This window comes from Vidua chalybeata, chromosome 1 (genome assembly GCF_026979565.1).
Source record: "Vidua chalybeata isolate OUT-0048 chromosome 1, bVidCha1 merged haplotype, whole genome shotgun sequence".
NCBI classification, from domain to species: Eukaryota; Metazoa; Chordata; class Aves; order Passeriformes; family Viduidae; genus Vidua; species Vidua chalybeata.
In genome coordinates this window covers 97190930-97205680 of record NC_071530.1, presented here as the reverse complement: position 1 = coordinate 97205680, position 14751 = coordinate 97190930, and the positions used below count along the sequence as shown (strand labels likewise).

Below are 14751 nucleotides of genomic sequence, written 5' to 3'. Positions count from 1 at the left end.
ACAAAGGTGACTCATAAGTGAGGTGATACAATTTTTTATCTGCATGGAGCCTGCTCCATCCTATGAATCCATCCTGAAGCTGCATACATGAAACCTATGAACACTGTTTTCCCTGTTCTGTTCACCTCAGTTACATGTTTGCATGCAACTGGGCTGCACTGTGAACATTCTATTTAAGTCACCATGGTCTGGTTAGCTTGTTTGAATGCAACAGGGCAAAGATGATTTCATGGTAATGTATCCAAAGACACAAACCCTCCTGAGAATCTAGCGTGTGAGCACTTTAAAAATCCCTGTAGCCACCTATCTACATTTCTGGGCTCTTTTAAAAGAGCTATTTCTTAAAAGTCAGATATAATTTATTTCAGCTTTACAAAGTTGCATTTGCATATAAGCGGATTTGAAGGTTGGTGACATGAGCAAATTTGTAATTTTTTTTTTCACTTTTCTTGTGCCTTGGAAAATGCTTCATGATTTCAGAGATAACAAAGTAATTGGAAAGGCACCATCAGGCTAAAATTTGTGTTTGTTTCCAGAAATGCAGGAAATGAAGAGCCAAAGAACTTTTCTCTAAACAAAACTGATGATTTGTTTAGCAATTTTGTGTGCTAAAAGCTGTGGGTGATACGAGCTATAAATTAGGAATAGCTGCTGTAATTATGTGGTGGTTGTTGCATGTCAGACTGAAGCCCAGCCCTCCCCTTAACTAACCTCAGAGAAGCATTTAATATGGAAGGGAAGTTTTCTTTTGTATTGTGTGCCTTCAAACAAGCTTGCTTGTGTAACTGTGCTGGTAGGTTCACGTGATTGAACTCTCTCAACAGAGAAGCAGGTTAAGTTGACTTAAGTATTACTAAAAAATAATCCTCAAACCACCTCACCAGGGGGCTTAATTTAGTATTAATCGCATATCTGCTATTTTCAGAAAACTGTTTCTTATAAAATGAAGCAACTATAGAGCTTCTATTATTATTAGCAAAAATAATAGCTGATGAAGTTATCCAGGATGAAGCTCTCAGGAGACAGGTATTATTATAATATTAATAGTAATGAGTAAAATGAGGCACAGAAAGATTAAGGCCAAACTCAGCTGTATATGAATTGCCCAAGGTCATAGAATAATCAGCTGTATGCTAGGCACAGCACAAAAACAAAACAATAACAAAACAAATCCTGAATCATAGTCAGTTGCTTATTCACAGAAGAATGATCTTCTGAAAAAGGTATTTTTCACATGGTTTTCATCAGTCTTTTGAATTATTATCATCATTTTGTGTCTCTTGTCAAGCAAGGCCTTCCTCTGTTGCAGTAACTCTGTTTAGGAGTTCTTTATATCACTCTAGGGAATAGTTAAGGCTTTGTCTCTGATTAATAGAAAACTTCTTTATTGATGATTAACAGAGGGGCATCATGCTTTTCAGAGAATAGGAGAATTATAAAAAGTTGTAATCTGAGAAGGGATCAAAAATTCTCATAACAGCTCTAAAGTTACTTTGTAATTCCCTCCTGTGCTTTTTGTGCTTTGCCTCATCAGGTACTTCTTGCTAGGACAAAAAATAGGGGAAGTTTACCCTATGTCTTCATTCTGTGTTTTTTCTCCACTTCTGTTCCTTTTTATAAAGATGACAAGGATTTTAATGTGAAAATTATTTATGATCTCTCTGATTATGTTTAGACTGAAGACAAGAGATACTTAGTATCTAAAAAAGCCATTTCTGATATGCAGAAACTTTACTGCAAGCACATGCAGTCTTTCAATATGTATTTATAAGAGCCTATCCAGATAGCGATTGGTTATGTTCTTTTTTTTCTCTCAGCTGTGAGTTGTTTTTCTTATGATACTGATGTCTTATATGATGCCAGCATTACTAAGAATTTTTATTTATCAGCTATGCAGGCATCTAGCTGTGGAGAATTGTTAGGCAGTAGTAGGGACTGTAGACCCTGTACTGCTGGTTTGACATAATTTCACTGACCACAGTAGCTGTTTTAAGCAAAGATATGCAGCTACTGCAGTCAGCAAAATGTCTGTTTGGCTTGATGGCACAGCACATCTCATTAGCTGTCAAGTTTTCAAATCCATTGAATATAGGATTAAAAATCGGCATTGCAAGGATCAAAAATACTGGCATTGGAAGGGTGGTCAGCTCACCAGTTGCCTGTTCAAAGCAGATATAGCATCAAAACTAGATAAAGTTAGCCAGGGCCTTATCCAGTCAAGTTTTGAATACCCCCAGTGACGCAGATTATGGGTGCTCATTCCAGCACTTGGCTGTTCACACTGTGAAGGATTTTTTCCTTAAGTTTGTCTCAAATTTCCCTTGCCACAGCCTGTGAGCTGTTGACTCTTGTCCTTTCACTGTGCATCTCTGGTAACAGTTTTCTTTGCAACATATTTTTCAGAAGAGAGAGAAAAAAATGGATTTAGATTTCTTTTAGCCTTTGCTTTCTCATGGTGAATAAACATTAGACATTTAATCCAGCGTCACTGATCATATTCTGCTTCTTAGAGGTTCTTTGCCAGGCTCTCTCCAGTTTGATGTTCCTCTTGTGCCTGGGCCCAGACCTGAAGACTTTGTGAACATAGCTAAACTTCGCAATGTAGTTTCTCAATTGCCAAAGAGGGGGGAAATGTGACTTCTCTGGTTGTACGAGCCATGGTTTTGGTGATGTGGTCCAGTGTGTCATTAGCCTCCATCAGTGCACAGATACACTGGTCATTCACATTATCACCAGGACAGCTAGTTCCTTTTGGCAAAGTTTTTATCTAGCAAGTCAGTCCCCAGACTGCACTTGTGTGCAGTTGCCCTGGCCCAGTTGCAGCATTGACATCTCTCATTGCTGAGCTTCATGACATTCCTGTCAGCCTTTCCCTCTGCTTTGCTGAAATCCCTCTGAATAAAAGCCCTCCTGTCTGTGTGTTTGACTAGTTCCCCTGGTTTGATGTCATCCCCAAATTTGTTGAGTCGATTCTGTCCCACTGCCCATGTTGGTGATGAAGATGTTAAATGTTATGAAGTACTGTTCCATCTCAACTGCAGGAATAGATTTTTCAAAAATATTTAAGTTCTGCAGCATTCAGCAGGAAGGAATTAATGAAGATTTTCCATGCTATGGCAGAAGCATCTATTTCTCTATTTCTTATGACTGTCTCTGGGTAAAAGCTGCTAGTCTCATAGCATATTCAATCTGTCAGAATCCATTTCCATAAAGACAGCTGCCAGGCAAGATTCATATGGTTTCATATGACTGGGTGTTGAATGCACATCTCTACAGTCTTTGTGATTCAAAATCTGTTGATAAATCAACAAAGGTTCATCTCTTCATTATTCTTAATCATTCCTTGTAGAATATAGTGGTAAAAGTTGCAATTGCTACTACCTGAGACATTTTGTAGAATCCTTTGTAAAATGATGGTATTTCTGTGATGTGTTCCCACATATTGTTTGGTGTACAGTTTTCCATACGTTTTGTTTTACAAGGAAAAAAAGCAATGGAGTTACAGGTTTCCATGGCAACGGGTATAATTCTATTTCCTTTCTTTTGTGAAGCTGAAACAGGCAAAGGATTGTTTCATTAAATAGCAGCTATGGATTTGAAAAGGCTTGAGTTATATGGCATGTGGTCACGTATGTACAACTTCCACTGTGCCAAGCAACTTTTGCCAGCAGAAAAAAACCCACCTGGCTTTTGTCTGAAAATGAAATTAGGTGAAGAAGGGTTGCCAATGGTAGGATTTATTGGGCTGATGCAAGTATATGGAAAGATAAAGCAATCTATGAACACTTCTCTGTCTCCCATCTTTCCAAACTGAATTCCTTATTTGAAGCTACTACTACTATATTAGTAAATACACATCAATAAGGAAGCAAAAATTTCACTGGCTTCTTTTATAAGTAAAAATTTGAATTGCAATTCAAAAATCATGTCTCTCACTACAAGTTGTTTCTGGGCCACAAAATCCCAAATATTTCCAAATATACATGATATATTTTATTTAGAAGTGTATGCATTGCTTTTTAATGATCACGTATTTCAATTTTAAAAGAAAAATGTCAAGAAATCTCTGGCTGTGTCTATCTATATACGTGATCATGGTGTGATCCCTGTGTGCGAGGACACACAGTGGAAAAGAATAGCCCTTTATTTTTATTATACGAGCTTCTCAGTTGATTTTAGATCTGTAAAAAACTCATTAAATGCCATGCAGCTCCTGAAGTAAATATTTAATTATTAATTAATAATTAATTAAATTTAATTTAATTAATGTGTTTACTTGTGTGTTCATATGTACAGGCATATACCTCCCTTCCCCTCCCCTCCCCAAAAAAAAGTATATTTCAAAGCTAAAACTTAATAATTTATATTCATGTGCATTGCATATATATAACTAGCCCCAGTACGTGTGATTCAAGATGCATTTCAAATCTCTAAAAGTAACTAGTTAAAAAGAGGGAACTGTAGTTTTGGGAAGATATTGAAGAGTCATCTGAGAAGACTTTACTACATAGTAGTAATTTTAATATATTCTAGGTTTGCTATTTCTTGTTTTTAATTGAAATGTCTTTGTATGACATATAAAACTAACTTCTGAAAATGTCAGAAAGTAGAGGTCAGCCAGACTATGTGTGTTACTGAATACTGGAGTCACGCACTGATAAGCTTAATGAGGAATATTCATGAAAAGTTATTGATGGTTACTGTTTCAGAAAGTATTCAGGAAATTGTCTTCCTGTCATTTTATTAAAGTTCATTGGTCAGTAATTTCTGTATCCTGAAATGAAGAAGCTAAAAGAAATGTGATTTCCACAAATATGTGTAATTGGAAACTACTGATTTGTTTTAGACAATAGAAGAAAAACTTGAGAGATCTCAGGAGGTCCAAGTAATTTGCTTTATCAGAAATAATGGAAGTCAAATAAGTGTGCAGGGAACAGTGAATATAGATTGCAGCATTTTTTAGAAATCCAGTTTTCAGCCCCAAATTTATTCAAGCGGGGTTCTCCCAGCTGGGGACAGTCTGTGTTCATCCCTATTTCACCTTTCTTGCCACATGCTAGAGAGAGGTTTTTGAGTCTGTTCACCACCGAGAGACATTTTTCATACCATGGCTTCTACCACACCAGTTCTAAAGCAAACTTCTATGAGGTCAGAAACGCTGTCCTTATAGTACTCTCAAGTAAAACACTGAGACTTCAAGTGTTCCAAATATCTGTTTAAGATATGTCATATCTCTTGGCAAGTAATTCCATGAAAAAAAATCTCATACTTTGAAGACTTTGCCAGAGCACTTCAGGTTGAGGTCAGACTCTAGTAGCTTTGTAGGAATACTCAGCAGAGCAAGGAGAGTAAAAGACAGAGGAATGAGGGCAGAGGAAGGAACTTGTATGTCAGCACTGATAGCAAGCCTCACTATTTTTAGCACTGGCTTGACAAATCTCATGAAAGAGCCACTTCTCGAACTCCGTAACTCTCAGACTGAATTACCCAGAAAACACTTGCTCCAAATGAAGAAGACAAGTCTTTGTTGATGGTCTCTTTCTTTGATCTCGCTAACTGATGCATTTCAGTTTCTTCTTTTCCACCTCAACTGACTTATCCTTACACTGTTTAGAAGACAGATCTGGGATTTTCTCTATTCAGTAAAACCTTCTCTATAATTTTGGAAATGACAATCACAGAGTGGTTGAGGATGGAAAAGTCTTCTTTTCCAACCCCTCTATCTCAAGTAGTGCCATTGAATGAAGCTGGTTGTCCAGGGCCATGTCCCAATGTCTTTTGAGTATCTGCAATGTGAGATGTGAAAGACTTCACAACCTTCCTGGGAAATCTGTGCCAGTGCTTATTCAATCTCACAGCAAACCTCTTTCCTGATGTTCAGCGGGAATCTCCTGTGTTTCAGTTTCTGCACGTTGTCTCTGGTCCTGTCACTGGGCACCACTGTAAAGAGCCTTCTTTGCACTCTTCGTAAAGAGCCTTCTTTGCACTCTCCCATCAAGTATTTACAAACATTGATGAGATTAAGCCTTCCCTTCTCCAGGTTGAACAACCCCAGGTCTCTCAGCTCCTTCCCATTGATTACCTTCATGGCTTCCTCTGGACCTGCTCTAACAGGTCCCTGTCTTTTTTGTGCTGGGTCTCTTAGAGCTGGAAGCAGTGCTCCATGTGGGGTCTCATGAGGGAGAATAGAGGGAGAATCACTTCCTTTGACCTGCTCGCTCAGGTGTGGCTGGCATTCTGGGCTGCAAGCATACATATCTGGCTCTTATTTCATAGCAACAGAAAGGACAATCAATATCTGCAAATAGCTTCTGTGCAATACTGGATTATCTATCATGCATATATATATATATATATATATATACGTGTATTTCTTAAAAAAATAAAAAAATTAGCTCAGTTGTGTTTGTTTCCACTGAGGCCTGTAGCATAGCCAGGCTTGAAATAGTCTCAGCTCTTTCCATGTTGACATTATCTCCCATGTTATTAGTGAATGGTTTTATGTAATGAAAGATGGATAAAGTATTTATTATGTATAGCAAAATGGCTCAAACCTTTGAAAAATGTAAGAACCTGAGCTTCTACCCTCACACTAATTATTATAGTTTCCAGGAAACTTCTTTCACAAAAAGAACAAACCCACAAATTTATGACGGAATATGGGTGAAAACATGCACCTTACTGACATTCAACAAATATAATCCCAACGTGCTGTAAAATGTATCTCATTTTCTTCCAACATTAATCCCTTCTGTCTTGCAACATTGATCTATTATGAGCTTCTTTTAGAGGAAAGAAAAAATAAAATTAAAAAAAAAAAACAAAAAAAACCACACTTCCACCAGAAAAAAGCCAAGTGTACCAGTTCTCTCTTCATAGTGTGGCAAGGAATAATATAAAAAACAATCAGCCCCTTTGAATCTCCCTTCAGAATACCTTTCTTCCACCATTGCTTTATTCTTAATTCACAATGTTATTCCACTACCAAAGAATAATCATCATCCACCCTGGCACCGTAAAGCAGTGTTACTATTTAGATTTTTTAATTTTTTGTCCATAATTGATTAAATAACTCTCCAAAAGGTAAAAGCAAGGTTGGAAGCACTACTGAAAACCTTAATGCTAGACATATATTATAAAGGCTGAAATTACTTTTACAGGTAGCTTTTCTACAAGTTCTTTCAGAAGACTTGTGAGGTTATATATTGGTGGGGGTTTGCCAATATTATGTATTCCATCAGGAACAGCAAGCTGGATAAAACAGTAAAAATAAATATAAAGCAGCGCATAGTAAATAAAAAGTATGCTGATACCTATAAATTATTATATTAATAGTAGACATATTTAAGTAATTAACACAGTCCGAGTAATATATATATAAATAAACATAACTGTGTTCTAAGCAAGTTAAGTGGTTGTGAAAAGGGGCTGCAGAAAAATTATAACCAAAGAGTATTAGTAGCACATCACCAAGGGAAAGTATTTTCTCACTGGTATTTCACGGGACTATATCCTGCATCCAGTTTTATTAAGTATTTTCAAAGAAGGATCAAGGCTCAGTCTAGTTATTATACTTCCAGATCTTACATTTATAACAATGTGGAAGTGGATCAATGAAGAGACAGAATTCAAAATGACAAATTGGAAAATTGTTTGGAGCAGGAGAATTGATTTAAAAAGAAACATGGGCAAACCTGTGCTGATGAAAGAACAGTCTACTTTACAGAACTGGATGAGAACTGGTTTTTGTAAAATAGATCTATGTGTCATAGCATAAAAGTTGAATCCAGGACAACAGTTGCTGCTTTTGCAAAAAAGACAAACATGATACCCTTTTTTTGGTCATGATAAGAAAATGAGAAAACTCATTTTAAAAAACTCAAAAACATTTCTTCTGCTTGTTCTCTAACTCAGGTGATATCTGAGCTGATGCTACCTACTAGATTGTGTGATTCTTAAGCTCTAGTAATTTTTTACTGTGGATGCCAGTGAAATGCATCTGTGTCAGCTAATTGAAGCTTGTGAGGTGGAATATATTTCTTAAGCCCTCTTTCTCTTCAAGGCATAACACACAAAGTAACCTTCTTTAGAGTTAGAAATTTAAAAAAAATCTAAATAATGTTTTCAATTCATATTTCTAGACTACAACTCTCGTTAGTCTTCTGTGACCTAGTTCTCTTGCTATTTGTTTAAAGACACTAATGAGAATTTGAAATGAGACAGAGGGTTTCATCCATAATAAACTAACCTATTTTACAGAGCATATCTGCAAAAAGCAAACTGTTCTTATTGTAGACTAAAAAAAAATATGGAATGAACTATAAATTGTTCAGTATGTCTCCCCAAGCCAAATGTATTTTCTGTCACCTTCAGTGTTTTGACTTTTTAATGAAAAAAAAATGGAGAGAATAATATGCTAAACAGATCAAAGCTCAGAACCTTAATACAGTTAACAGGCTCCATTTTTGGAATTGTATTCATTATTGGTATCAGAGTAACAAATCTATTTAAGCCAATGGAGATGGCCTATGTGAATTAAAAGAAAATTTACTCTTTAAGACTTTCATAAAAGAACAATAATGAAAAATATGGGAAACTTCTTTCAGTGTCACATTAATAGACTTTCAGTGTCACATTAATAACTTTTTTTTTTTTTTTCTTTTTTTTTTCTTTTCTATTTTAAACAAATAGACCTGTAAGAATAATAAAGTTGTCACTGGAAAAGCAAAAACTTCATAGAGCTCAATATTTTGGCTATTATGGCTTTGGATATTAGATCTGGATACAGGAAAGAAATGTAATGTTCACTGTATGAAAGGTATTTTATCAGACAGAGTCTGAGGGAAATGGATGAAGTCTAACTAGTATGTGTTTCCTGTCAGATAACAAAAATGCTTCAGTGATATTTGGGGTTTTTATATTCCTACCACAAAATTCCCTAGGTTAATATGGTTTTGATGTATGCATTTCTGCTTTTCACCTAAGTTCTAATTCTGTTCACACTTTCCATCTCATAAACTGGGAAAAAAAGTCTAGGTTATGTTTTTTATTTCCTGAAGTCTCATCAGATTTGAGAAATATTTGTAGCCAAGTCAAATTTGGTATATTGGTTTTACTTTCCTCTATTAAGACCAGAACATAGTGGCAACACAGCAAAACAACTCTCAGTGAAATCAGAGAATTCTTTAGGTTGGAAGGGCCTTTAATGGCCAGGTAGTCCAACCCCCCTGCAATGAGAAGGAACATCTTCAACTAGACCAGGTTGCTCAGAGCCCAGTCCAACCTGACCTTGAATGTATCCGGGGATGAGGCATCCAAAATCTCTCTGGGCAACCAATGCCAATGTTTTACCACCCCCATGATAAAAAATTCCTTCCTCATGTAGAATTTAAATTTACCCTCTTTTAATTTAAAACTCTTACTCCTTGTCCTGTTAAAGCAGGCCCTGCTAAAAAGTCTGCCCCATCTTTCTTATAGGCCCCCATAAAGTACTGAAAAGTCACAATAAGGTGTCCCTGAAACTTTCTCCCTGAACATCTCCAGTCTGACCCCCCATTCTCTCAGTTTGTCTTCACAGGAGAGGTGTTCCAGCCCTCTGATCAGTTTTGAGTCCCACCTCTGGATGTGCTCCAGCAAATTCCTGGACATAGTACTCCAGGTGGGATGTCACCAGAGTGAAGCAGAGGAGCAGAATCATCTTGAATTCATTCCCAGAGAGAAACATTTACTTTTTCTGTGTGTCTTTGCTACCTCTGTCATAATGGGCCTTTTCTGTTCACTTGATGCTAATGCATCTGAACCTGTTTTGCCAGCTCCTGAGAAAAATGTTTCGGTGTTGGAAACAACAGCTGAATATTGGCCTGTTATGTAAGAAGAAATCCAGACTCAGAAATGTTTTAATTTTCTGCATGGTAAACAGGCTTAATGAGATAGGTGAAATAATTTTTAAATACATTTTTAACTGTTACATTTCTGTTAAATTAAGGACCGTAATAAATCTGGGCAGGATAGTCTACTTGCTTTGAGAAAAGGAGAAAATTTAAAGGTTATTTACTTGATTTTCCACAGTGAAAAGTTCTCTGTTTGCAGTAGCTGCTTCAAAAAAGTGTAGAGGAGAAGCCAGATGTTTTTAATGAGGCATAGTAAAAAGGGAAGGGTATGGAGGACAAAGTCTCTGAACTTATAAATGTGTTCTCTTTCACTGGTCTGGAACACCAGAGGTCTTGAACCTGAGTGTCTAATTTTTTAACTGTTAGACAGTTTTGCAAATCTTCCCTGATTTACAAGTTGTTTGTTTGTTTTGTTTTTCTATTTTAATTTTGTTAGCTACCAGAATTTAATTTATACCTGGGGAAAAGGGATTCTGAAACAGTAGATCTCTGTACTTTAAATATTAGTTTAACTTGTAATTATTAATATAGCAAAGAGCTATCTAGTAATATATGAAAAATTGATTATATGGATATTTTTATGTGTTTTCTTCACCTTGGTTTCAAATTTTTTTAATCTGAAACACCCACAGTGTAACATGTAAAATGTTCTCCAGAGAAAATGGGTTTCTGTCAATATATTATTCGATTTTCTTTGAACACAGGAATATTTTTACTAACAGCAGTTTGTAGAAGTAAGCATTCTGTCATTGTCAGTTACATTTGATCAACAATGTGAGTTTTATATGGATAAAAAAGAATAAAAGAAAAATTATAGCTGATGCTAGTCTACTATTCAGTAAAAATAACTTCATGGATAAATTAATGTTATTGTCCTTTATATGTTATACAAGGTAATAAGGTCTTCAAATCCAAAGGTTTGTGTTTCTACTTTAAAGTCTCAAATTAAAAACAAAATTGATATTTTATTTTAATTTTTTTTTCTGAGGATGATATTGTAATAAACTAGACATTGCATTTTTTTCTCTATGGAGTCTCCAGATAAATATGGTCCTATTGCAGTTAGCATATGGTGATAATTCTTACCCAAAAGGTGATATCAGAAGTTGTTCCTTAGATAGAGAATCGGAGGAAACAAAGTATTGTGAATGCTTGCAGTGCAGTCTTCTGCACTAGAGCAGTTCTTACCTTATTTTATAATGAGAACAGATTTTTTTTTTAATTCTCCTAGATCTCTAATGTGTGCAAATAAAGTTCTCCTTCATCACTATTGGTCAGATCAGGCAGGAGTTAATCACCTCAGATCAGGAGTGATGAAACATTTAACCATGTATTTCATTCATTCCGTGTATTTAGCTTTGAGATAATAAACTGCATTCAAAGTGGTTCGATTTACTGGAATTATTTATTTCAGAATGCATACTAAGAAAAGGTTTTGCCTTTGATTTACCTTTTGAGTCAATAAATTATGAATAAATCATTGGTAAGCTAAAGTTAGATGATTTTATGTCATTTTCTTCTTTGGCAAAATTACCCTTGTTACACATGCTATATGAACCTGGTAAAATATAGAGGGTTTGTTACTGTCCATATCACTACAATAAAGGAAATTCTGCATATCAATAAATTTTTAACTCCCAAGTCTCCCTAAAATTGGAATTCTTGTGATAATGCTTTCAAACTTCTTTTTTTAATGAACTGAATGCTTCTGCAAGCTCTTTACTTCATATCAAATAGCTTCCAGTGATGATCTGCACCACTGACAAATGAAATGTAATACTTGGCTGTAAATGAGCAGAAAAGACATTAGCTGTAGACTGGGAGTTATTTTGATGAAAATTCTCAAGAAAACAACAACAGAAGTAATTACAGCAGGTTGATCTGAAGCAAAATATATTCTATGCACTAGTTTGTGTTAATACTCAAAATTTAAATAACTTTAGATATTTGGGTGGATATTGTCTCTAAATATATTTATTTTGGGGAGAGGAAGACATTTAAATTACAGATGTAAATATGAGTTTGTACAGTTAAAAAGGGCTTTTTTAAATTTGGCACTATGATTCTCAATGAGGAATCCCTAAGAACTAATGACTAAACCTGCAGTAAATGATCCAAATCTTTAATACCTTCTGCTCTGTAGCTGGACTCTCTGCAAATGAGTTTCTAGGCACACCCTCTCAGAGTACCATCCTGGTGCCTCCCCTGAAACGAAGAGGTTTTTCATTCTAAATATTCAGACATAATTGATCCTTCAATATTGATCTTTTCAGACATCCTCTGAGAAAATTATGCTTGCAATGTTATGGTGACTTGTTAGATCCCAAAAATTATTGATCACATTTTTTATTCTGTAAAGCCAGAGATACAAAATATTTGCAGGTGCATTCTCTTTTCTTCTAGACACAGAAAGCATAACAGGAATATCCAAAGAGGTTACCAGAATGCACAATTCTTCATCTTTCTTTTTTCTTTGTAGTGTTGCCTTGTCTTTCACTCACATCAATAGTTTGTTTGAGACAGAGATCTCTTTAATAAATTTGACATTCCTCCTGTCAGGTTTCTGTGCTGTAGCTCTTGGTCACAGGGACACTTACCATGTAATTCACAATTTCAGTCACATAAAGTCCCCCAGACCAGGAAAATCTGTTCTTGAAGATGGAGCTTGCTACTGGTGATGAGATGCCTCCCCTTCAAAGGAGGATTATGAGATTAATGAGTCTCCATTGCTAATTCTCTGCTGGTTGTCTCAGATTCTCTCTTAGCATCTTTCTGGGTATTCAATCCAATATGCAGGCTAAATGACCAAAAGGAAATGTGATTGCAGAGGGGTTTTAGAATTCAGGCATGTGTTAATCCATCATTATCATAAAGAAGTATATAACAAAACCCTGACAGCAAGAAGAATAGCTGTAGATAAATAGGGACATATTCTGATGTCCTAATATTAACCTCTGCTAATGAACCTATAGACCCAGATACACTTTTTCATTTTTTTCCTGAGCATTCACTTCATTCATTTCCTGAGCTTGTAACACAGTTTAAATGATAATGTAAGATCTGTGGTAATTCAGAAAATGGTATGTTCATGACAACATAGATTCAGTTTACAGTTTTGAGATTATTTATCAAGTATGCTTATGTGTGACCTTCCATTTATGTTTGCTTTGTTTTTTAGCTCCAGACCAGTCTGTCTGAACCAATGACTTTATCCAAGTCGATCTCACTTCCTCGTAGTGCATATTGGCATCACATCACCCGGCAGAACAGCGTTGGAGAAATCTACAGTTTACAAGGCAAGTTGCTTATAATGCCATATCCAATAGCTTCTTTCCATTTCACCAGAATTCATGCAAATTGCTTTTTATTTGAACTGGTTATTTTCTCTCCATTTCATTTTATCAATTGTCAGGATCCTCTGCAGGATTCCCAAATTTACATAAAACAGGTTTCTTTTAGTCATTTTGTAAACAAATGGTGAAAATTATTTCTAGAATCACCACATAAAGCTGGATAGATAATTTGGTTCAATGTAGCTTCTCAGTAGCTAATGAATGTCAGGTTGTTTTAGTATTTTCTACCAATGAGATGGGGCAAGTATTTGGGCAACCTCAGGGTGCCTAATTAAATCTACATAAAGTGGCTATATGAGTTGCAAGATTAAAACAGAGTAATTCTAGAAGAAGAGCTATTCTTGGTAAATTTGCTTGGCAAATCATATATGTGAACTGTTGACTCAACTAACTTACAGACCTTCAACAAATCATCTTCTGTCTATGGTTTTCTTTCATATGTTTAGATTTGCTAAAGCCTTTAAATGCTATAATTACCATAACTTGATGATGATGATTCACTGCTCTTAAGCTGAAATTGATTTGTATCTTTTAGGAAAATGAAATTATTGTTACATTTAAAATGTAGACCTTTTAAAAATAGCCTTTTGCAAACCTAGTGCTTTGTATTATTTCTAAAGGCCTTAAAGATTTTGTTTTAGTTCTCTCTTAATAATCTGTTTGTATAAACAATTTACATTTAGATAGGAGGTTAGAAACTATTTACAAACAAGAGCACCCAATGCAAGGAGACAGTACAACTTTTCATTAAAATGCGTGGAATCCAGTACACAGATGAAGGACATTAAATGCTTTGTTTTGTGAATTATCACATAAATTAAAATCAGCAGGTGAAATGTGTGTTGAGTGGATGAGTCATTAAAGGGTACAAACATTTGTTTCCCAACATTCTCGATAGAGCAAAGTTAATTTTTAATCATGATAATAGTCTTACATTTAAATACCAGTAATGGAAAAAAGAAAATAATCTTCCAGAAGCTGTTTGTGAAAAAAGTTATGCTTGTACATCACCCTACAAATATTCATCATATCACTGATATCATGGACAGATAAGAATTGAAAAAAGAAGTTTATTTGCAGAGATGTTAGTTTTCTTCTTCTTGTGTTCTTGATGTGTCTTTTCGTCATCATCAAGATAGTAAATGTATTATATTCGCTTTCAACAATCTTTTCTTCCTTATAAATGGCCTTCAAAATAAAGGAAAGCAAAACATTATGTATAAAGTCATAATTAAAATACCTATGCCACCTAGCTGTAGAGGATTCAAAATATTGGAAGTGTATTATTAAAAATATAAGAATTTTTCTTTCTGAAAATATGCAGATTTTATCCACATTTCCACTGAAACGTGGGGCTAATAAATATTTCAAACTTAAGGTTTTCATTTTTCCTACATGTACTATGATGACTGAAGCCTGAGAAAATATAGCTGATTTCAGGAGAGACTGATTCAGTCTTACCAGTGGACAAGGAAGTGCATCCAGAAGACTCTGGTTGCAAAACTTTT

At 35.3% G+C, this 14751-nt stretch overlaps 1 protein-coding gene across 2 annotated transcripts in view; it reads left to right on the top strand.

Moving 5' to 3' along the window:
• DOK6 (docking protein 6) overlaps positions 1-14751 on the top strand; it is a 245480-nt gene that overhangs the window by 191103 nt on the left and 39626 nt on the right. For both annotated transcript variants that reach the window (XM_053961778.1, XM_053961788.1), the window contains one exon: positions 13069-13186. In XM_053961778.1, coding sequence (XP_053817753.1) covers positions 13069-13186 — 118 coding nt within the window. The remainder of the gene's footprint in view (positions 1-13068; positions 13187-14751) is intronic.